Source organism: Bombina bombina, chromosome 4 (genome assembly GCF_027579735.1).
Source record: "Bombina bombina isolate aBomBom1 chromosome 4, aBomBom1.pri, whole genome shotgun sequence".
NCBI classification, from domain to species: domain Eukaryota; kingdom Metazoa; phylum Chordata; class Amphibia; order Anura; family Bombinatoridae; genus Bombina; species Bombina bombina.
Window position 1 is genome coordinate 940,954,961 of NC_069502.1, and position 24,741 is coordinate 940,979,701.

Genomic DNA, 24,741 nt, shown 5'->3' on the forward strand with positions numbered 1-24,741 from the left:
TATACTTAATTAGTCTGTAATTGGATGATGGTTGTCACATGATGCACCAGCTTCTGTTGAGGAATGGACATGACTTAACAGTATATATGTATTGAGTCTGTAATTGGCTGATGGCTGTCACATGATACCGGGGACATGGAAACTTTGAAAGGTGTTAGGGAAAAAAAGATCTACTGCTTATTTGAAATTCAAAGTTAATGCTATTGTATTGTCTTATTATTATGCATTTGTTTGGTGGTTGCACAATTCTACAATATTTAATGGTCCTTTAAACAGAACTCTGAGCATACTTTAGCCTTCCAGTAAATCATCTGATCGCTGCACTTTAATGCTATGCCAGCCATAATTTTACTCTGCCATTTTCTTCTATAGTGATGTGGGATCAGACATAGACGATGAATATGATGAGCCATATTCGCAAGATGAAGTAGATGAGAGCACTGATGATCAAGATGAAGATGAATCCTTTAATGTTTGGTCTTCACCTTCAGAAACATCACAGGCAACTGGGAAATCTTCTCCTACCCAGTTGTTACCAGAAGCTGTAATATCCCCTTTTGCCATAGGAAAGTTGTCAAGGTTTGTTTGTTTGAGTAAAAATGCTGTGTTTTTTACAGGAACATTTAAAATCAGTATTAAGTTCATTGCAAAATGCTTACTGAAAGGGACAGTAAAGTCAAAATTAAACTATGCAAGTTTTAACAACTTCCTATTTTACTTAAATGATCATTTTTGCTTAGTTCTCTTCTTATCCTTCGTTGAGAGCATACCTAGGTAGGCTCAGAAGCAGCTGTGCACTACTGGTTGCTAGCTGGTGATTGGTGGCTGCACATGTATGCCTTTTGTCATTGGCTCACAAGATGTGTTCCACTGTGCATTCCTGAGCCTACTTTTCAACAAAGGATATCATAAGAACAAAATTGATAATAGTATATTGGAAATGTGTTTAAAACGACATCCTTTAACTGAACCATGAATGTTTAATTTTTTACTTTACTGTACCTTTAAACATAGGGTAAACCTGAATATACATTTCTCATATTTTTGCCTGTTTTTCCTGTAATTTAACTGCAATTTATGTGTTTTTTCTATTCCTGACAAGGAGACTGATGCACAAGCTGCAAACATTAAACACCAATATGATCTCCTTCATCATAAAGGATTTAATGCACAATAAAGCTTTCCTGGTTCAGATAGAGCATGTGATTTTATTAGACTTCAATTTACTTCTATTTTCAAATTTACATTCTCTTGGGATCCTTTTTTGAAAAAGTATACCTAGGTAGGTTTAAGAGAAACTACTTGGTGCTAGCTGGTGATTGCTGGCTACTCATATTTGTCTCTTGTCATTGCTTCAGCAGATCTTTTCAGCTAGCTTCTAGCAGTGCATTGCTGCTCTAGAGCTGCCTTTGACTATGTGTTTAACGTCTTTGTAGGGGTTAAACACAGAGTTAGAGCATTGTATTATTGCGCTATTGCTTGCATATAACATTTTCTAAGTAAAATGTATTTTAAATGCATTATGTATTAATTAAATAATGTTCAAAGGAAACTGAACCAAAATTTTCTCTTTCATGATTCAGACAGAGCAGGCGATTTTAATCAACTTTTTAATTTACTCCTAATTTACTCCTATTATCAAGTTTTTTTGTTCTCTTGCTATCTTTATTTGAAAAAGCAGGAATCTAAGTTAAGGAGCCGGCCCATTTTTGGTTCAGACCCTGGATAGCGCTTGGTGATTGGTGGCTAAAGCCAATCCGAGGTGCTGAACCAAAAATGGGCCGGCTCCTAAGCTTACATTCTTGCTTTACAATTAAAGATAGCAAGAGAACAAATAAAATAGATAATAGTAGTAAATAAAAGTAAATAAAAAGTTGCTTAAAATTGCATGCTCTGAATTATGAAATAAAAAAATTAGGGTTCAGTATCACTTTAATTGTAGTTTACATTAAAAAATCTCTGTTTGTATAGTAATAATACAATTATTAGCTGAGTGGTAATGTTGATCCTTTAATGGTTAGTTTAATTAAAACAGTGATTTTCAGCTATATATCCTCATGACACCCTCTAAGAGACAAGGATATGAGAATGTTACTGTCTTAGAAGTGATTGCTTAGTGACTTGGTCACCCTAATGTGCTCTTGAGGACATTGTTAAAACAGCTGCCAATAAAGTTGCCCTCATAATAATACTCAAAAATGGTATTTAATCTCTGTTCTAGGTATGGCTTTGACAAGGAAAGATGTATGGCAGTCCTTAGGTCTCATGATAGTGATGTAGGCTCATCATTGGAGCACTTACTTCAGCTGTGTTTTTCTGAGACTTTTGGTGTCCTCACTAAAACTCCAAGAGCTGCTTGTGAGATAAGCTTTGAGGAATGTGCTGAGCGCCGTCAGGAAGAGGCCTTCGTCCTCAGCTCTATTTGTGGAGAGAGATTTATAGAGAGGATCCCTGATAGAGTATGGACTGTGGGAATGGAGATGGAGTATCTGACCAATCGATTGCAGAAACCTCGGCAGAGGGATAGCAGCAGAGATCTTGTGAAGCAGAACACCAACAATTTTTGCAGATTTTTCCTAAGGGGAGAAAACTGCCGTTTTGGCTCAAGGTGCAGGTTTAAGCATGAAAGTCCAAAACAGACACAGAACTTGAAGGATGACTCTCATCTTTGTGCTAATGGAGATAACTACCTCTATGAACTTGAAATTAGGTTTCCAAAGGGCAACAAATACCCTTACCAGGCGCCACTGGTAGCGTTTCATTCAGTTAATGAGAACCTTCCCATGGGCTGTAGGCTTCATATTGCTGAGTACCTTTATGACAAGGCTTTGGATGTTGCACAGTCCAATGAACCTGCTGTTTACACCCTTGTGACCTTCTTGGAAGATGAAGAAGAAATCGTTAAACTACTTGGCAATACCCATCACAAATTTAGTGTCCCGCCACCCTTAATTCTAACATCTGCCTGTGATGCAAAGAAAAATCCTCCCATAATCATCAACAGACCGAGTGCTTCTGAGAAGTCTTCTCTCCCAAGCCATCTTCCAGAAGGTATTTATAAAAGGTTTATTTTTCTTTCTTTTCTGAAACTTTGCATAACTAAGTCAACATATACTGTGTTTAGTCTAAACACTTTTTATATAATGTTATCTCTTTCTGCAGAACTCAGAGATTTGATAAATAGTTCTTGTTCTCCATATGACATAGTCATATAAATGTAGAGGAAACTGACATTTACAGTGAATGTTTATGTGATTTAGGGCCAGAGACTTAATTTCTTCTCACTCTGGGCCAGATTAATAAAAGTTCTCCAGCATGGAGATAAATAATAGTGTAGATTTCACAGGGGCTGGACTCACTTAATTCTCTAAGAAAAAAGTGGAACCTGGAAGTCCTACAATGGTGTACCTGGCACTGATAGAAATATTCAATGAGCAGCAAATACAAATTTAACTGAAAATTTTTCACTACACTATACCTTGCATTTGTTTCTAGTTTAGTATGCATTGTTTTTCTCATTAAATAAGTGCGCTGTGAATTTTTAGCAAACTTTACCTGCATACAGCTGGCAAGATAAATCAGTGAGATCTCCAGATGTAAAGAGAATATTATAGGAGTTGTGAGAGAGATTCAAAAGCACTATTGGAACTCCCCTGTCAATCCCATTTTCAAAATTTGTTAGGCTTATTTCACATAGAACAAATACAAAGTGGACTGCAAATTGTAAAATATACACAAATATAGAAATTATGATTCTAATTTTGATAAAGTTACACAGAAGCTTTCAAAGCATAATCAGCGTTTGCAAAATCACAATCCTAAATACACCTCTGTATACAAAAGCTAAATGCATTAAAATACAAAATAGAAAGTGCAAATCTTAAATATAGTAAAACTTAAAGAACAAAATCTAAAGTCTAAAGAAACATAAAATACAAAGTGTAAATGTAATAAATCTCTCATGTCATGCAGTGCTTTATTGTACTGGGCTTGCCTCTCCTTCACATACAGCAATGTAGGGAACACACCTTACAGAAGCATAGCAAAATCTGCCTTTCTCGAATCTTGTGAGAGATCTCAAAGTGCTGGAAGTTCATTTTACCTCATCTTATCTGAGGATAAAGCTTTAGCTCATCTGGCCCCTAAACATAAATAAAGCCACAATTGTAGCCTGATTAAAAAGCACACATAAAAATGTGTATATTGTGTAAAAATGGATTAATCTTTCCTCTTCTCTCTCTCTCTCTCTCTCTCTCTCTCTCTCCTCTCTTCTCTCTTCTTCTCTCTTCTTCTCTCTTCTTCTTCTCTCTTCTTCTTCTCTCTTCTTCTTCTCTCTTCTTCTTCTCTCTTCTTCTTCTTCTCTCTTCTTCTTCTCTCTTCTTCTTCTCTCTTCTTCTTCTCTCTTCTTCTTCTCTCTTCTTCTTCTCTCTTCTTCTTCTCTCTTCTTCTTCTCTCTTCTTCTCTTCTCTCTTCTCTCTTCTTCTTCTCTCTTCTTCTTCTCTCTTCTTCTCTTCTTCTCTCTTCTTCTCTCTTCTCCCCCCTCTCTCCCCTCTCTCTCTCTCCCCTCTCTCTCTCTCCCCTCTCTCTCTCTCCCCTCTCTCTCTCTCCCCTCTCTCTCTCTCTCTCTCTCATTTGTCCATAGGCGATGTTGAAAAAATGTGGCATAAATCTAATTAGAAAAATATAGAATGGATAGAATTTGTCAGTCTTTTAACTTCTCTTAAAACTGGGACTGTTTATGTTCAAACAGACTGACCTCAGTATTCAAATACATGAATATATTTTTACAATAATGATATGCTTTTACTTTAAAATAATAGCAATGATGATTACAGAATTAACTGGTGCATTAAAAACAGAATTTATGCTTACCTGATAAATTACTTTCTCCAACGGTGTGTCCGGTCCACGGCGTCATCCTTACTTGTGGGAATATCTCTTCCCCAACAGGAAATGGCAGAGTCCCAGCAAAGCTGGCCATATAGTCCCTCCTAGGCTCCGCCCACCCCAGTCATTCGTCCGACGGACAGGAGGAAAATATATAGGAGAAACCATATGGTACCGTGGTGACTGTAGTTAGAGAAAATAATTCATCAGACCTGATTAAAAAAACCAAGGCGGGCCGTGGACCGGACACACCGTTGGAGAAAGTAATTTATCAGGTAAGCATAAATTCTGTTTTCTCCAACATTGGTGTGTCCGGTCCACGGCGTCATCCTTACTTGTGGGAACCAATACCAAAGCTTTAGGACACGGATGAAGGGAGGGAGCAAATCAGGTTACCTAAACGGAAGGCACCACAGCTTGCAAAACCTTTCTCCCAAAAATAGCCTCTGAAGAAGCAAAAGTATCAAATTTGTAAAATTTGGCAAAAGTGTGCAGTGAAGACCAAGTCGCTGCCTTACATATCTGGTCAACAGAAGCCTCGTTCTTGAAGGCCCATGTGGAAGCTACAGCCCTAGTGGAGTGAGCTGTAATTCTTTCAGGAGGCTGCCGTCCGGCAGTCTCGTAAGCCAATCGGATGATGCTTTTAAGCCAAAAGGAAAGAGAGGTAGAAGTTGCTTTTTGACCTCTCCTTTTACCAGAATAGACAACAAACAAAGAAGATGTTTGTCTGAAATCCTTTGTAGCCTCTAAATAGAATTTTAGAGCACGGACTACGTCCAAATTGTGTAACAAACGTTCCTTCTTTGAAACTGGATTCGGACATAAAGAAGGTACAACTATCTCCTGGTTAATATTCTTGTTAGAAACAACCTTTGGAAGAAAACCAGGCTTAGTACGCAAAACCACCTTATCTGCATGGAACACCAGATAAGGCGGAGAACACTGCAAAGCAGATAACTCTGAAACTCTTCTAGCAGAAGAAATAGCAACCAAAAACAAAACTTTCCAAGATAGTAACTTAATATCTATGGAATGTAAAGGTTCAAACGGAACCCCTTGAAGAACTGAAAGAACTAGATTTAGACTCCAGGGAGGAGTCAAAGGTCTGTAAACAGGCTTGATCCTAACCAGAGCCTGAACAAATGCTTGAACATCTGGCACAGCTGCCAGTCTTTTGTGTAGTAAGACAGATAAAGCAGAGATCTGTCCCTTTAGAGAACTTGCAGATAATCCTTTCTCCAAACCTTCTTGTAGAAAGGAGAGAATCTTAGGGATTTTTATCTTATTCCATGGGAATCCTTTGGATTCACACCAACAGATATATCTTTTCCATATTTTATGGTAAATCTTTCTAGTTACCGGTTTTCTGGCCTGAACCAGAGTATCTATCACAGAATCTGAAAACCCACGCTTTGAAAGAATCAAGCGTTCAATCTCCAAGCCGTCAGCTGGAGGGAGACCAGATTTGGATGTTCGAATGGACCCTGAACAAGAAGGTCCTGTCTCAAAGGTAGCTTCCATGGTGGAACCGATGACATATTCACCAGGTCTGCATACCAAGTCCTGCGTGGCCACGCAGGAGCTATTAAGATCACAGAGGCCCTCTCCTATTTGATCCTGGCTACCAGCCTGGGAATGAGAGGAAACGGTGGAAACACATAAGCTAGGTTGAAGGTCCAAGGTGCTACTAGTGCATCTACTAGAGTCGCCTTGGGATCCCTGGATCTGGACCCGTAGCACGGAACCTTGAAGTTCTGACGAGATGCCATCAGATCCATGTCTGGAATGCCCCATAATTGAGTCAGTTGGGCAAAGATCTCCGGGTGGAGTTCCCACTCCCCCGGATGGAATGTCTGACGACTCAGATAATCCGCTTCCCAGTTTTCCACACCTGGGATGTGGATCGCAGATAGATGGCAGGAGTGATCCTCCGCCCATTGTATTATTTTGGTCACTTCTTTCATCGCCAGGGAACTCCTTGTTCCCCCCTGATGATTGATATACGCAACGGTCGTCATGTTGTCTGATTGGAATCTTATGAATCTGGCCTTTGCTAGTTGAGGCCAAGCCCTGAGAACATTGAAAATCGCTCTTAGTTCCAGAATGTTTATCGGGAGAAGCGACTCTTCCCGAGACCATAGTCCCTGAGTCTTCAGGGATTCCCAGACCGCGCCCCAGCCCACTAGACTGGCGTCGGTCGTGACAATGACCCACTCTGGTCTGCGGAAGCTCATTCCCTGGGATAGATGGTCCAGGGTCAGCCACCAACGGAGTGAATCTCTGGTCTTCTGATCTACTTGAATCATTGGAGACAAGTCTGTATAGTCCCCATTCCACTGTTTGAGCATGCACAGTTGTAATGGTCTTAGATGAATTTGTGCAAAAGGAACTATGTCCATTGCTGCAACCATCAACCCTACTACTTCCATGCACTGAGCTATGGAAGGACGTGGAACAGAATGAAGAACTTGACAAGCGCTTAGAAGTTTTGACTTTCTGACCTCTGTCAGAAAAATCCTAATTTCTAAGGAATCTATTATTGTTCCCAAGAAGGGAACTCTTGTTGACGGAGACAGAAAACATTTTTCTATGTTCACCTTCCATCCGTGCGATCTGAGAAAGGCCAGAACAATGTCTGTATGAGCCTTTGCTTTTGACAGGGATGATGCTTGTATTAGAATGTCGTCCAAGTATGGTACTACTGCAATGCCCCTCGGTCTTAGAACCGCTAGAAGGGACCCGAGTACCTTTGTGAAAATCCTTGGAGCAGTGGCTAACCCGAATGGGAGGGCCACAAACTGGTAATGTTTGTCCAGAAAGGCGAACCTTAGGAACTGATGATGTTCTTTGTGGATAGGAATATGTAGGTACGCATCCTTTAGATCCACGGTAGTCATAAATTGACCTTCCTGGATAGTGGGTAGAATCGTTCTAATGGTTTCCATTTTGAACGATGGTACCCTGAGAAATTTGTTTAGGATCTTCAGATCCAAAATTGGTCTGAAGGTTCCCTCTTTTTTTGGGAACTACGAACAGATTTGAATAAAATCCCATTCCCTGTTCCTTTATTGGGACAGGGTGTATCACTCCCATTTTTAACAGGTCTTCTACACAATGTAAGAACGCCTGTCTCTTTATTTGGTTTAAGGATAAGTGAGACATGTGGAACCTTCCCCTTGGGGGTAGTTCCCTGAATTCCAGAAGATAACCCTGATAAACTATTTCTAGTGCCCAGGGATCCTGAACATCTCTTGCCCAAGCCTGAGCAAAGAGAGAGAGTCTGCCCCCTACTAGATCCGGTGCCGGATCGGGGGCTACTCCTTCATGCTGTTTTGTTAGCAGCAGCAGGCTTCTTGGCCTGCTTACCCTTGTTCCAGCCTTGCATAGGTTTCCAGGCTGGTTTGGGCTGTGAGGCATTACCCTCTTGCTTAGAGGATGCAGAATTAGAGGCCGGTCCGTTCCTGAAATTGCGAAAAGAACGAAAATTAGACTTATTCTTGGCCTTGAACGGCCTATCTTGTGGGAGGGCGTGGCCCTTTCCCCCAGTGATGTCTGAGATAATCTCTTTCAATTCTGGTCCGAAGAGAGTTTTACCTTTGAAAGGGATGTTAAGCAATTTTGTCTTGGATGATACATCCGCTGACCAAGACTTTAGCCAAAGCGCTCTACGCGCCACAATTGCAAACCCTGAATTTTTCGCCGCTAATTTAGCTAATTGCAAAGCGGCATCTAAAATAAAAGAGTTAGCCAACTTAAGTGCGTGAACTCTGTCCATAACCTCCTCATATGGAGTCTCTCTACCGAGCGACTTTTCTAGTTCCTCGAACCAGAACCACGCTGCAGTAGTGACAGGAACAATGCACGAAATGGGTTGTAGAAGGTAACCTTGCTGTACAAAAATCTTTTTAAGCAAACCTTCCAATTTTTTATCCATAGGATCTTTGAAAGCACAACTATCCTCGATAGGAATAGTAGTGCGCTTGTTTAAAGTAGAAACTGCCCCCTCGACCTTAGGGACTGTCTGCCATAAGTCCTTTCTGGGGTCGACCATAGGAAATAATTTCTTAAATATAGGGGTGGGGAACAAAAGGTATGCCGGGCTTCTCCCACTCTTTATTCACTATGTCCGCCACCCGCTTGGGTATAGGAAAAGCGTCGGGGTGCACCGGAACCTCTAGAAACTTGTCCATTTTGCATAATTTCTTTGGAATGACCAAGTTGTCACAATCATCCAGAGTAGATAACACCTCCTTAAGCAGTGCGCGGAGATGTTCTAATTTAAATTTAAATGTCACAACATCAGGTTCAGCTTGTTGAGAAATTTTTCCTGAATCTGAAATTTCCCCATCTGACACAACCTCCCTCATGGCCACTTCAGATTGGTGTGAGGGTATGACAGAACAATTATCATCAGCGCCCTCCTGCTCTTCAGTGTTTAAAACCGAGCAATCGCGCTTTCTCTGATATGCGGGCATTTTGGATAAAATATTTGCTATGGAGTTATCCATTACAGCCGTCAATTGTTGCATGGTAATAAGCATTGGCGCGCTAGATGTACTAGGGGCCTCCTGCGTGGGCAAAACTGGTGTAGACACAGTAGGAGATGATGTAGTATCATGTCTACTCCCCTCATCTGAGGAATCATCTTGGGCAATTTCATTATCTGTGGCAGAACTGTCCTTACTTTGTTTGGACGCTATGGCACAATTATCACACAAATTTAAATGGGGAGACACATTGGCTTTCATACATATAGAACATAGCTTATCCGAAGGCACAGACATGTTAAACAGGCTTAAACTTGTTAATAAAGCACAAAAAATGTTTTAAAACAAAACCGTTACTGTCTCTTTAAATTTTAACAGAAACACTTTATTACTGAATATGTGAAAAAGTATGAAGGAATTGTTCAAAAATTACCAAAATTTCACCACAGTGTCTTAAAGCCTTAAGAGTATTGCACACCAAATTTCAGAGCTTTAACCCTTAAAATAACGGAACCGGAGCCGTTTACAAATTTAACCCCTATACAGTCCCAGCTACAGCCTTTGCTGTGACCTAACCAAGCCCAGAGGGGAATACGATACCAAATTACGCCTTCTAGAAACTTTTCCAGCTATTTTCAGGTCCTCACACATGCATCTGCATGACTTGCTCTCAAAAACAACTGCGCAGTAATGGCGCGAAAATGAGGCTCAGCCTACAACTGGGAAGGCCCTCCCTGACTGGAAAAGGTGTCTAACATAGTGCCTGCCGTTAAAAAACGTTCCCCAAGCTTATAAATGTGAAATATCAGCATAAACATATATAAAATGTCCAAATAAAGCAATCGATTTAGCCCATAAAAGTGTCTACCAGTTTTATAGCCCATATTAAGCCCTTTATTCTGTTTGAGACTAAGAAAATGGCTTACCGGTCCCCATGAGGGGAATGACAGCCTTCCAGCATTACACAGTCTTGTTAGAAATATGGCTAGTCATACCTTAAGCAGAAAAGTCTAACTGTTTCCCCCAACTGAAGTTACTTCATCTCAACAGTCCTATGTGGAAACAGCAATCGATTTTAGTTACTGTCTGCTAAAATCATCTTCCTCTCACAAACAGAAATCTTCATCTTTTTCTGTTTCAGAGTAAATAGTACATACCAGCACTATTTTAAAATAACAAACACTTGATAGAAGAATAAAAAACTACATTTAAACACCAAAAACTCTTAACCATCTCCGTGGAGATGTTGCCTGTGCAACGGCAAAGAGAATGACTGGGGTGGGCGGAGCCTAGGAGGGACTATATGGCCAGCTTTGCTGGGACTCTTTGCCATTTCCTGTTGGGGAAGAGATATTCCCACAAGTAAGGATGACGCCGTGGACCGGACACACCAATGTTGGAGAAAATGAATTCAGTATGCATGAATTAAGCAAATACCAAATACCTGTACACCTCTCTTGGGGAATATCATTTGTGAGCACAATACAGCTCTGTTTATGATGGACACTGTATCAGTATGAAAAGAAAAGCTCCTGTGATGTTTACTGCAAGACTAAAATAGCATGTAATTGGTTCCTTAAAATTAGGCCCTGGTGTCCCCAAGACCCACATGGGTGCCATCCACCTACACCACTGAACAGCTGGATTATTTATATATACAGTGTGTGTGTATATATATATATATATATATATATATATATATATATTGTGGCAAACCTAGCCACTTCTGGACTATAACGTAAGAAAGGTTGTCTATAGGCTGTATATTGTGCTATGTAGATGTGACAGACCCTTCTGTCAGCACTGAAAGAGTTAACTGTGTTCAGCTTTAGCCTCAGCTATTGTGCACTGTCATTAATGTTATTGATAAACAGTCCATTGTTTAATCACCCTCAGAGAGCAAATGCTTAGGTGATAAGAAAAGCCAAATGTGTTTTGTGTTTAAATTGTTATCAGCTTAAGCAAGGTAAATCTATTGTATCATGTCAAGGGTGTGTTCCCTTCATCTAATGTACAGCATTCTTTCAACCCCCCCCGATCTGGGGGGGTCAAACCTGCATAAATACTAGGCATAGCCTTTTAATAAATGTCATTCTGTTTAAACCTGAAAACTGGCTGGGTTGGGAATTGCTGATTCCCTATGCAGGACATTGTTCCCTGGTGTTAACCCTTGGTATCCGGTTGGTACCGTTACAATTGGTGGCAAGCGACGGAATGAACCTTATCGCCCAGAAGAGCAACTACACAAGCCAGTAACCTCAGGAAGAGGGGGATTACTACAATACTGACTAAGATGGAAGGAGTACCAGGGACCGAAGTGAATGGAGATGGATTATTCTAAGCTAAAGAGACAAACGTAAAAGGAACTGCTAGAAGCCAGGGGAAAGATAGGCAGCAGCAAACCCAAGGCTATATTAATTGCTGAGCTGATGGAGGGAGACAGAGCTCGCAGCGCTACGCCTCCAGCAGCCATGGAGGAGACCCTATACCAGAGGGAAATGAGGACCAGGCTGGAATTTTTACCCCAACCTGTACCACGGGATATGCTATCCGTGGTAATGGCAGATGTGCAGGAGTACGTGATGGCACACAGTCCGCGGAATGCATCCTCCCGAGCAGAATCCATTTTGGACGCACTCAGCAACCCAGTAAGACCCAAAATCCCATACCATGCATTTAAAATGTTTTGTGAGGAGAAGGATGAGATTGATGGGTATTTACAGGATTTTGAGAGACTGTGCGAGTTACATGATTTGGAGCAGTCCGTATGGGTGCCGGTGCTAGCAGGCAAGCTAGCCGGTAGGGCAGCGGAAGCGTATCGCGCTGTACCCAGGGAGGACAGCAAGGATTACGCTAAAGTGAAGAGAGCGATCTTGGAAAGATATGCCATTACCTCAGAGGCATACCGGCGCAAGTTTAGAGGCCTGCGCAAGCCAGAAAGAGATTCACATGCAGAGTGGGCCCACAAGCTGGATCAAGCATCTCAGGGGTGGATACAGGCCAGCCAAGCTACCACCATGGAAGAATTGCGACAACTGATGCTCTTGGAGCAATTCTTTAACGGCTTGTCTCCAGAAGCCCAAGAATGGGTGAGAGATCGAAAACCCCTCACCTTAACCGAAGCAGCCAGATTAGCAGACCAGCATTTTGATGCCAGGAGGCACCATGGACTACAGCCTAACAACGGACGGGCTAATATACAATGCCACACCTGCAAGCAGTGGGGACATATGGCACGTGAGTGCACCCAAAATCGGAGCAGACAAGCTTGGAACCAGGTCAGACAGAACCTGGCCCCAAGGGCGGCTGCTCACCATTACCAAACGGAGCCAGCCGCTCATGAGGTGTTGAGCACCCAAGCCGAGGAACCCCTGGGAATTCTGCATGAGGTGATGTCGGTCCAGGGACTTCGGGATTCGGGAGCTACTTTAACCCTGATAGCTCCCCATTTGGTGCCGGATACAGCACCCACTGGCGGATCCGTGGCAGTACGAGGGGCAGGGGGAGCAGTATACCGATTGCCCACTGCTAGAGTGGAGTACAGACCCCCAGTCACCCCAGCAGCTGCCAGTTACCAACCCCCGGCGCACCGCTATACCACACGGCATCCGGCCACGAACTACCCTCAGAGAGGCCGGTTCAATTCGCGGGGCTACTCACAACCTATTCGGTGCTTTGGATGTAAGCGACTAGGGCACAAAAGACCAGAGTGTCCCCTAAATGCAGCAAATCAAGCACAGTCCTGGAGAAGACCCGCCGGCGGAATCCCACATAATCCTCAGCCTGCGGCCCGCTACGTAGAGGCGCCAGAATGCTGGGGCAGCCTACATGAAGCAAACCCCGTGCAAGCTGCCCACCGGAATAACCGGCAGCGGGTTAAAGTGAATGGGAAGGAGGTCAGTGGTCTACGGGATACTGGTGCTACCATGACCTTGCTTCAAGAGAACTTGGTGTCTGAGAAACAGCACACTGGAGACACTATGGCTGTGAGGGTAGCAGGGGGCACTGTGTTCCGCCTACCCGTTGCCAGGGTACATTTGGATTGGGGAGTGGGCGCTAGACTTGTGAATGTGGGGGTCAAGAAGGACTTACCTGCTGATGTTCTCCTTGGAAATGACTTGGCCCCCCTTGTTTCTGCCTATGCTCCCATGGATCCCGCTGATGTTAACCCTGTGACTACCCAAGCCCAGTCCCTCCGGGAAGAGACGCTTCCATGTTTGGGGTGGGGGCAGTACTGAGCCAAGTTGGAGCAGATGGCGGAGAACACCCCGTAGCTTACTTGAGCTGAAAGTTGTTGCCCCGGACATCCCCAAGCCGATCCGTTGGGATCAGACTGTGTATGCCGGCTTGGTTCTGGGGGAGCATTGTGGCAAACCTAGCCACTTCTGGACTATAACGTAAGAAAGGTTGTCTATAGGCTGTATATTGTGCTATGTAGATGTGACAGACCCTTCTGTCAGCACTGAAAGAGTTAACTGTGTTCAGCTTTAGCCTCAGCTATTGTGCACTGTCATTAATGTTATTGATAAACAGTCCATTGTTTAATCACCCTCAGAGAGCAAATGCTTAGGTGATAAGAAAAGCCAAATGTGTTTTGTGTTTAAATTGTTATCAGCTTAAGCAAGGTAAATCTATTGTATCATGTCAAGGGTGTGTTCCCTTCATCTAATGTACAGCATTCTTTCAACCCCCCCCCCGATCTGGGGGGGTCAAACCTGCATAAATACTAGGCATAGCCTTTTAATAAATGTCATTCTGTTTAAACCTGAAAACTGGCTGGGTTGGGAATTGCTGATTCCCTATGCAGGACATTGTTCCCTGGTGTTAACCCTTGGTATCCGGTTGGTACCGTTACATATATATATATATATATATATATATATAAATACAAAATTTGGTTTTTTAGCACACCTTACAAAATTTATATACAACATCTGTGAGTGCTGCCAATATGACCCAGTAATTACACAAACAAAGAGGTATTGGCGCACATCAATTTTCAAAAGCACAACATATTTTTTTGAACTGCTGCAAAAAAATTGCCTGCAAACAACATCAAGAGACAACTATTCTTTTTAAATAATATTGGGATCTTAGTCACACAATATGGCCATATTCTGCTTAGCCAGTCACCAACTTACAAGGTGCCCCAATTAGACTGGTCCTAACACTACTTTGCCACAGAGGGCTGAATCATTCCTGCTTTTACTCTCCATAATAGAATGAGACTCCCTGGCTTTTTATTCACAACTATTACACTGCCATGAGCACACCTGAGCTTGGGTGGGGTGCTTAAACCAATGGGAGATGGTCAGTCTCCCTGATTACTTTTAAGTACAAATACAAAATTTGTTTTTTTAGCACACCTTACAAAATTTATATACAACATCTGTGAGTGCTGCCAATATGACCCAGTAATTACATATAATAGAATAGTTGTCTCTTGATGTTGTTTGCAGGCAATTTTTTTGCAGCAGTTCAAAAAAATATGTTGTGCTTTTGAAAATTGATGTGCGCCAATACCTCTTTGTTTGTGTAATTACTGGGTCATATTGGCAGCACTCACAGATGTTGTATATAAATTTTGTAAGGTGTGCTAAAAAAACAAATTTTGTATTTGTACTTAAAAGTAATCAGGGAGACTGACCATCTCCCATTGGTTTAAGCACCCCACCCAAGCTCAGGTGTGCTCATGGCAGTGTAATAGTTGTGAATAAAAAGCCAGGGAGTCTCTCATTCTATTATGGAGAGTAAAAGCAGGAATGATTCAGCCCTCTGTGGCAAAGTAGTGTTAGGACCAGTCTAATTGGGGCACCTTGTAAGTTGGTGACTGGCTAAGCAGAATATGGCCATATTGTGTGACTAAGATCCCAATATTATTTAAAAAGAATAGTTGTCTCTTGATGTTGTTTGCAGGCAATTTTTTTGCAGCAGTTCAAAAAAATATGTTGTGCTTTTGAAAATTGATGTGCGCCAATACCTCTTTGTTTGTATATATATATATATATATATATATATATATACATACTGTGTATGTGTGTGTGTATATATATATATATATATATATATATATATATATATATATATATATATGTGTATATATATATATGTAATAATTGTTTTTTGAGTAAAACATTTTTTTTATTTATTTTATTCTATAAACTACTGACAATATTTCTCATAAATTCCATATAACAATATTGTCATTTAGAGTATTTATTTGCAGAAAATGACAACTGGTCAAAATAACAAAGATGCATTGTTTTAGACCTCAAATAATGCAAAGAAAGCAAGTACATATTCATTTTTAAACACCACCATACACATGTTTTAACTTAGCAAGTGTTCAGAAATCAGTATTTGTGGAATAACCCTGAATTTCAATCACATGCGTCTTGGCAAGTTTTCCACCAGTCTTTCACATTGCTGTTGGGGGACTTTATTTGATAGCTTGTGACCATCCAACATCCTCCTGATCACATTCCAGAGGTTTTCAGTGGAGTTCACATGTGAAGGTTGGGCTGGCCATGACAGGTTCTTGATCTGGTGGTCTTCCATCTACACCTTGATTGACCTGGCTGTGTGGCATAGATCATTGTCCTACTGGAAAAACCAATCCTCAGAGTTGGGGAACATCAGAGCAGAAAAAAAGCAAGTTTTCTTCTAGGATAACCTTGTGTGTGGCTTGATTCATGCGTCTTTCGCAAAGATAAATCTGCCCAATTCCAGCCATGCTGAAACCCCCTCCCCCCTGTAGGTTGTAGGCCTCTCCAGGTCTCTGTCTTAATAATTAGATGGCCAGGTGTTGTTCAAAGCTTAATAAAGGCTTCACAGACGAAATGCGTAAATCGTTGAATCTGAGAGAATTTCACTGTTAAATTACGGCTGAGAATTAGCTAGAGGGAGACTACAAGGGGAGGAAACAGACAAAATACCCCAGTGCCCCATTGGAGGTAACTTTCAAATTTTGAGTGTGAATACTTTTACCAATATTTGAAAATCCTGTATAAAGCATGGGAGAATAGCAGCGTTGTGATTGGCTGCCAACAGGTCACATGGACAGTGACAAATTTCAAAGGAACAATGGTGACACCATCGAACACAAACCATCACTAAGGTACTGTTTAATAAAACCTCTGTATGGAACGCCTTACCTTGTTCATTACATTTATTTTTTAAGAGACATTGTTGCTAACAACAGATGATTGTTGCGAAATTTTAGTTTTTTATTCTTGCCTTAAAAGCTTGATTGCAGCTTTTTTAATCGGATGTTAAAGAGACATTGTTGCTTAATCATGAAAAACAATACATCTCTAATCAGTCTCTTCTATATATTTTTGGAGAACATCCATCATTTAATTGATATTCACACAGAGCTTTGTGATTGTATTAATGTTTGTAAGAATATATGGAGATTTTCTGCATTAGGCAGACATTTATATTGGAGTTGAAGCAATTGTATTACTAATATTTTAGACACCAATGTCATTTGCAAATATATTTGTTTAGTTTTCATGTATCAATTAAAAACAAAGATTAAACTGAGAAGCGCTCCAACAAGAGGAGCTGAAGTGTATATAAAATGGATAGGCTTAAAATCACAGGCACACAATATAATATTAACTAATAATAACAAACTAAATATAGAGTCTCCTCTTATTAGCCAATGTAGAAAATAAACCGCAATGGCTAGAAAGCTTGTTAAAACACACTTAATATATAATACAGTATATCAGAATGTATAAAAACAAAAGTAGAAAGTGCGACTATGTCACGCAATTTTTTGGCAACTTAATATAGCAAATTGATATCGCAAAATAGTGCTGAATTTTGTAATAATAATTTAATACATAATTCATAAATATATATAAGGTCGACCTTATTAAAACAAAATAAAGAAACAATGATAAAAAAAAATACAATACGGGGGGGAACTTCCGGGCGGCGGCCATGTTAGGTCGCATAACTGTGTGCTGCTCAAGCTTTTCTCAGCTAAACTCCAAAATCTGCCTTTTTGCATCTCATCCCAAATAACTGCCTAAAAGAATTGTGTTGTACTTTGAGAGCCACAACTTTTGATGCTAACAACTCTGAGAATCGCCATTGGCGCCAGTGCCCGGAGCCGTTGTAAGATCCAGGCCTTTTTATTATACCCCCCGGCGGGACGCCTGCAGTCCTGTCGTTAAGCTACACTAAATTTGCTTTATTCACATTGCATTACTGTACCGCAAGACTTTCCTATACTTAGGATTGCACGAGCCTACTAGATTCGCATCAACCTCAAACGCTCAATATGGAGGCTGCTAAACTCATTCTCGACGACATATGCAGCATGCTAGCAACATATCTAATTGCCTTTGATGCGGCTTCGCAGGACCGGCATGGTGGCGGTGAGGAATGTGTCATAGAACAGCCTACCTTAACAGAAGCATCTACCTTGTTCCAGGGGGGTGGTGGAGCCTCAGGGCCCGGGTGTCCACCATCCACCTGTTCTATATTCTGGTCAGCTCTTGAAAATGGTTTGGGGGAGCCGGAGACATGGAGCGGTGGAGTGGCGGCCGAGACTGTGAATACTAATGAGGGACATTGCGCATCGCTGACAACCGCTGGCAGCTTTACATCTATGGGCTGCTCCCCCTCCGTGCTGCCGAATGACACCACGCTGGTTAGCCCCATACATACCTTTGCTGGAGCCTCTCCTGAAATCAACAATGGAGCATTTCCACCGCCGCTGATTTTCCTAGGACTTGTCCCTTCACAGGCTGGACATCGCTTGGCTATGACTCTAAACTTAGTGCCGAGTGTTGGGACAACGAGAGAACAGTTTGCTGACCCGATGTATGTGGCCATTTGCTGTTGCACTGTTGCTGCACATCGCATCTCCCATGTAAAATCCGGTATTGGGTAGATGTTGCCCCGCACTTGGACTGACACTATATACCCAGATGGCTCTAGTACTGGGGACATGGTGATAACAATGACTTCTGCCAGGAGTTCAGTTAATGTGTTTTCATCACATAATGAAGTTTTACCCGCTGGACGTTTTGACTGTACTGAGTATGGGAGCTACCTGTTCATATTTGTTTAGCAGGTTTAATGTACTCCTATAGCCTCGGTTGGGACATCTTGTTCATCTTGGTTATTGAATTAGCATGGTTTGAACTGTGAATGCTCCTAGAGAATCATATACTTGTAGGCGTAATGACCATTATGCTCTTTTAATGTCAGTTTATCATATGCCTTTTATCACAGAGCTGATGTTATACTAATGAAATCTGTTGCTATGTTTCTGCCAGCGGCCGAGGTGGAAACTATGGTTAACATTCTTGTAATTAGCCCTACGCTCTTCAGATACTATCTCACTACAGTATGCACCTCTATTAGCTCATTGTTTCATGTGATTTTATGTACATAGTGGGGGAGCTTAAACCTACTTAAACTTGAGCTCTATATTCTCTTACCAGTCCTGTTTATGCGGTGTCAAGTCCTTACCCTAACTAATTGGAGCTGTATATATATACACCTTGCAAAATCCCAAGATCCAATCCACACCCATACTTCCAATCCTATCCGAGAGGCTAAAACCTCATTGCGCTCTGGCCTGAGTTATTTTAAAAGTTTTCTACTATATTTTTTCATGTCCCATACATTTATATACTAGCTTTCTTATGACAGTGTCGAGCAAAAAACATATGAGCCTCTAATAATATATTCATTTGTAGTTTAGATATCTGCGAGTGAGGATGTGCATACTACTCTACTGTTGTGTAATCCATTTTCACCTGCTTATTATATATCATCTTATACTATTATTTGAGACCCAAAAATAAGCTCTTAAAACTGAAAAATGAGGTTCTTGTCTGGAGATCCAAAAGTGGTTTCCGTCACTATCAATAGTCTCCCATACCTTATTATACACACATATTTGAGGTCCAAAAGAGGCCTCTTATGCCATTAGGGAGGCGCTCAAGAATATTAGGCATTCCATTTGTACACTATATTGTTAAAGTGTAATTCTGAACTATGTTATATATCTCTAGACTTGTGTCATATGAAGTTTATATGTTACTATGTGCTTGGTCTTATATTTCATGTATGCCTTGCTTTGAATCTCAATAAAAAAAAAAAAAAAAAAAAAAAAAAAATAAATAAAAAAAAATACAATACAATATTATAGGGATTAGTGAGATCCTTACTACTAGTTGGAGTTTGTGGTATTAAGAGTTCTTTTTTGGCGCTGGTCACCCTTCTGACCATTTGTTTTTATGTATGCTTTACATCAATTTTATATGGAAAACACGAAATTGTTGAATTAACATTCTAACAACCAGTTTTTGTCTTGAGTTATTTAACATTGAATATCCGAAGCTGCATACCATTTGCGCTGCCTTATATTGTTTTGCTAAAACTGAAAATTGGACTCATCAGAGAAGATGACCTTAGAACAGTCTTCTATGGTCCAATTCGTATGGTCTTTTGCAAACCTCAGCCTGGCTCTTCTTTGCTTCTCATTGATGAAGGGATTTTTTTCTAGCTTTGCACCACTTTAGCCCTGCCCCTAGGAGCCTCTTTTGAACCATCCCTGCTGTGCACTTCACCCCAGCAGCCATTTGCAATTCATTTTGAAAGTCACTTGATGTCATCCTACAGTTGTTGAGTGACATTTGAATGAGTTGGAGGTCATCCCGGGCAGTGAAGTCATTTTTGCTCTCTGCCCGTTTGTAGTTTTGTTGTCCCCAATGTCTTCTGCTTGATCTTGTTTTTATAAACCATCTTTGAAATTTTAAGGATGAAAGCAACCTGACGCTCAATATATCCCTCTGCCAGTAAAGCCAGAATTGAACCCTTCTTTTCCTCACTCAAAATGTTTCAACTCTTTTGGCATAGTTATTTTTTTTTTTATTCCAATTACTTTTGAGGTACTACTAGCACTGTTGTCATCCAGCTGGTCCCATTGCAAGAGGATAGTAATGAACACAGCAGTAGTTTTTATACATTTCCTCATTAAATAAGATTTGGTTCAGGTGATCACCTAATCATTACCTCATTAAGTAGAATGTGTGCCTGTGTTGGAATTCAACGGACACTGGAATAGAATGGCTGCCATACATGTAGAGATGCTGATTTAAGAGTGGAGTGGTCTCTTATTTTTTTTCTCCAGAGCTGTGTATGTATGTGTGTGTATATGTATATGTGTGTGTGTGTATGTGTGTATGTATAATATATATATATATATATATATATATATATAGATAGATAGATAGATAGATAGATAGATATATAATCTCACAAAAGTGAGTACACCCCTCAAATTTGTGTAAATATTTTATTATGTAAGTAGTGAGTGTACAGCCTGTATAACAGTGTAAATTTGCTGTCCCCTCAAAATAACTCAATACACAGCCATTAATGTCTAAACCGTTGGCAACAAAAGTGAGTACACCCCTAAGTGGAAATGTCCAAATTGGGCCCAAAGTGTCAATATTTTGTGTGGCCACCATTATTTTCCAGCACTGCCTTAACCCTCTTGGGCATGGAGTTCACCAGAGCTTCACAGGTTGCCACTGGAGTCCTCTTCCACTCCTCCATGACAACATCACAGAGCAGGTGGATGTTAGAGACCTTGCGCTCCCCCACCTTCCATTTGATGGTGTCCCACAGATGCTCAATAGGGTTTAGGTCTGGAGACATGCTTGGTCAGTCCATCACCTTTGCCCTCAGCTTCATTAGCAAGGCAGTGGTTATCTTGGAGGTGTGTTTGGGGTCGTTATGCTGGAATACTGTCCTGCGGCCCAGTCTCCGAAGGGAAGGGATCATGCTCTGCTTCAGTATGTCACACTACATGTTGGCATTCATGGTTCCCTCAATGAACTGTAGCTCCCCAGTGCCGGCAGCACTCATACAGGCCCAGACCATGACACTCCCACCACCATGCTTGGCTGTAGGCAAGACACACTTGTCTTTGTACTTCTCACCTGGTTGCCACCACACATGCTTGACATCATCTGAACCAAATAAGTTTATCTTGGTCTCATTGGACCACAGGACATGGTTCCAGTAATCCATGTCCTTAGTCTGCTTGTCTTCAGCAAACTGTTTGCGGGATCTTTTGTGCATCATCTTTAAAAGAGGCTTCCTTCTGGGACAACAGCCATGCAGACCAATTTGATGCAGTGTGTGGCATATGGACTGAGCACTGACAGGTTGACCCCCACCCCTTCAACCTCTGCAGCAATGCTGGCAGCACTCATATGTCTATTTCCCAAAGACAACCTCTGGATATGACGCTGAGCACATGCACTCAACTTCTTTTGTCAACCATGGGGAGGCCTGTTCTGAGTGGAATCTGTCCTGTGAAACCACTGCATGGTCTTGCCCACCGTGCTGCAGCTCAGTTTCAGGGTCTTGGCAATCTTCTTATAGCCTAGGCCATCTTTATGTAGAACAAAATATATTTTTTTCAGATCCTCAGAGAGTTCTTTGCCATGAGGTGCCATGTTGAACTGCCAGTGACTAGTATGAGAGAGTGTGAGAGCGATAACACCACATTTAACACACCTTCTCCCCATTCACACCTGAGAACTTGTAACACTAACGAGTCACATGACACCGGGGAGGAAAAATGGCTAATTGAGCCCAATTTGGACATTTACACTTAGGGTTGTACTCACTTTTGTTGCAAATGGTTTAGACATTAATGGCTGTATGTTGAGTTATTTTGAGGGGACAGCAAATTTACACTTTTGTACAGGCTGTGCACTCACTACTTTACATTGTAGCAAAGTGTAATTTCTTCAGTATTGTCACATGAAAAGATATAATAAAATATTATACATATACATGTTCAGCTAGCCCACCGTAGTACATTTTTGCTCCTTCATCAAATGATTCTATGAGAACAAAACAAATTTGATAATAGAAGTAAATTGGAAACTTGTTTAAATTTCTATGTTTTATCTGAATCATGAAAGAAAAAAAATTAGGTTTCATGTCAATATAATATGTTTCTACATTCTACCGATTTTTCTGTTTTTGAAAAAAAAGAATCTATCTTTCACTGACTATGTGATAGACACAGTACACGTTTTCGCCCTTGCACATGCAGGATGAGCCACGATGTTGTCACTGCAGGATCTAACTTAATTCTTATATTTGTTCATAAAGCTCAGGGCAGCTCAAAATACCAGTGATAGCTCACCAAGGTGTTTAGTACTTAAAATAAGCATGCATAGTTGTACAAATGTTTTGTAAAACTCAGTAGTATAAATATTTATATTGAATTCATTTAGAGTAACACATTTCATTTTGACATTTTTTTTTTATTTAAAAAGTGGATTATGATCTAATTCTATTTTGAGGCACTATCTTTAATAGAAATGTCCCGTTGGCAATCCCACAAGTAGTAACTGCTCCTCCATGTAAAAAACTTTTGGCCCCAAACATAGAATAAAATATTTTAAAATAAGAAGAATGGACTCCAAATAAAGTACAAATATCATCTCCTTTATTGATAAAATATAACTTCTACTTACACCTTTCAAAAAGTAGAGATGTACAAGGGGTGCCTAGAAAAGATGCTGACGCATTTCGTGCTAGCAAACTGCTTGGCATTTTCTTAGAAAGGGGTTATGATCTAATTCTATTTTGAGGCATTATCTTTAGTATAAATGTGAGTATAATGTGTGTGGCTTGCCTACTGTTTGTGTACATGTCACTTTGACATTGGGTGAACCTTGAGTGTAGCGGAAATGATTAAACCTTTGGTGTATCCAGTGCCATCTGTATGATACACACTTCAAATGAAATTGGAAATACCTTCTTGGATAAATACCCTGTGTGACTTTTTATTTGCACTGGATATTTTAATAATTGTGTATACTGTATTTTGTTGAGTTCCGGTGTATTGTTTTGGCAAAGTAATCAGGCATGCTGATGAAGCTAAGCTAACCTTAAAGGGACATGAAACCCAAAAAATTTCTTTCATGAATCAGATAGAAAATACAATTTTAAACAACTTTCTAATTTACTTATATTATCTAATTTGTTTCATTGTCTTGGTATAATTTGTTGAAGGAGCAGCAATTCATAGCTGAACACATGGGTGAGCCAATGACAAACGGTATATATATATATGCGGCCACCAATTAGCAACTAGAATCTAGGTTCTTTGCTGCTCCTGAACTTTCCTAGGTAAAATTGTCAGCAAAGGATAACAAGAGAAGGAAGCAAATTAAATAATACAAGTAAATTGGAAAGTTGTTTAAAATTGTATTATGTATCTGAATCATGAAAGGAAAGTTTTGTGTTTCATGTCCCTTTAACTCTTTTACATGTGAGTAATAACTTGTGTTTGAATACATTCTTAAAAGTACTTTTAAAGGGATAGGAAAGCACTTTTTCTATTTAAAAAAAAAAAAAAATGTGTTTAATGTCCCTTTAATTCACTGGTATCACGCTGTAAATTTGGAACTATGTAAGAAACACATTTGTTCCAGTGATCCAAACTTCATCTCTGTGACACAGATACATTTTTTCTTTCATGTAATTAGCAAGAGTCCATGAGCTAGTGACGTATGGGATATACATTCCTACCAGGAGGGGCAAAGTTTCCCAAACCTTAAAATGCCTATAAATACACCCCTCACCACACCCACAATTCAGTTTTTACAAACTTTGCCTCCCATGGAGGTGGTGAAGTAAGTTTGTGCTAGATTCTACGTTGATATGCGCTTCGCAGCAGGCTGAAGCCCGGTTTTCCTCTCAGAGTGCAGTGAATGTCAGAGGGATGTGAAGAGAGTATTGCCTATTTGAATACAATGGTCTTCCTCTAGGGGATCTATTTCATAGGTTCTCTGTTATCGGTCGTAGAGATTTCTTCTCCTACCTCCCTTTTCAGATCGACGATATACTTTTATATACCATTACCTCTACTGATTCTCGTTTCAGTACTGGTTTGGCTATCTACTATATGTAGATGAGTGTCCTGGGGTAAGTAAGTCTTATTTTTTGTGACACTCTAAGCTATGGTTGGGCACTTTATATGTAAAGTTCTAAATATATGTCTTTAAACTTATATTTGCCATGATTCAGGATAATCAGTATTCCTTCATTCAGACTGTCAGTTTCATTATTTGGGATAATGCATATGAATAAATATTTTTTTCTTACCTTGAAAATTTTCAATTGACTATTTTTCCCTGCGGGCTGTTAGGCTCGCGGGGGCAGAAAATGCTTCATTTTATTGCGTCATTCTTGGCGCGAACTTTTTTGGCGCAAAATTTTGTCATTTCCGGCGTCGTAGTTGACGCCGGAAGTTGTTTGTAGTTACGTCATTTTTTTTACGCATGTGTATTCAGACTTTTTGCGC

At 40.5% G+C, this 24,741-nt stretch overlaps 1 protein-coding gene across 1 annotated transcript in view; it reads left to right on the forward strand.

Moving 5' to 3' along the window:
- DHX57 (DExH-box helicase 57) overlaps positions 1-24,741 on the forward strand; it is a 170,851-nt gene that overhangs the window by 17,936 nt on the left and 128,174 nt on the right. The window contains exons 4-5 of the mRNA XM_053711925.1: positions 373-579; positions 2,222-3,051. Coding sequence (XP_053567900.1) covers positions 373-579; positions 2,222-3,051 — 1,037 coding nt within the window. The remainder of the gene's footprint in view (positions 1-372; positions 580-2,221; positions 3,052-24,741) is intronic.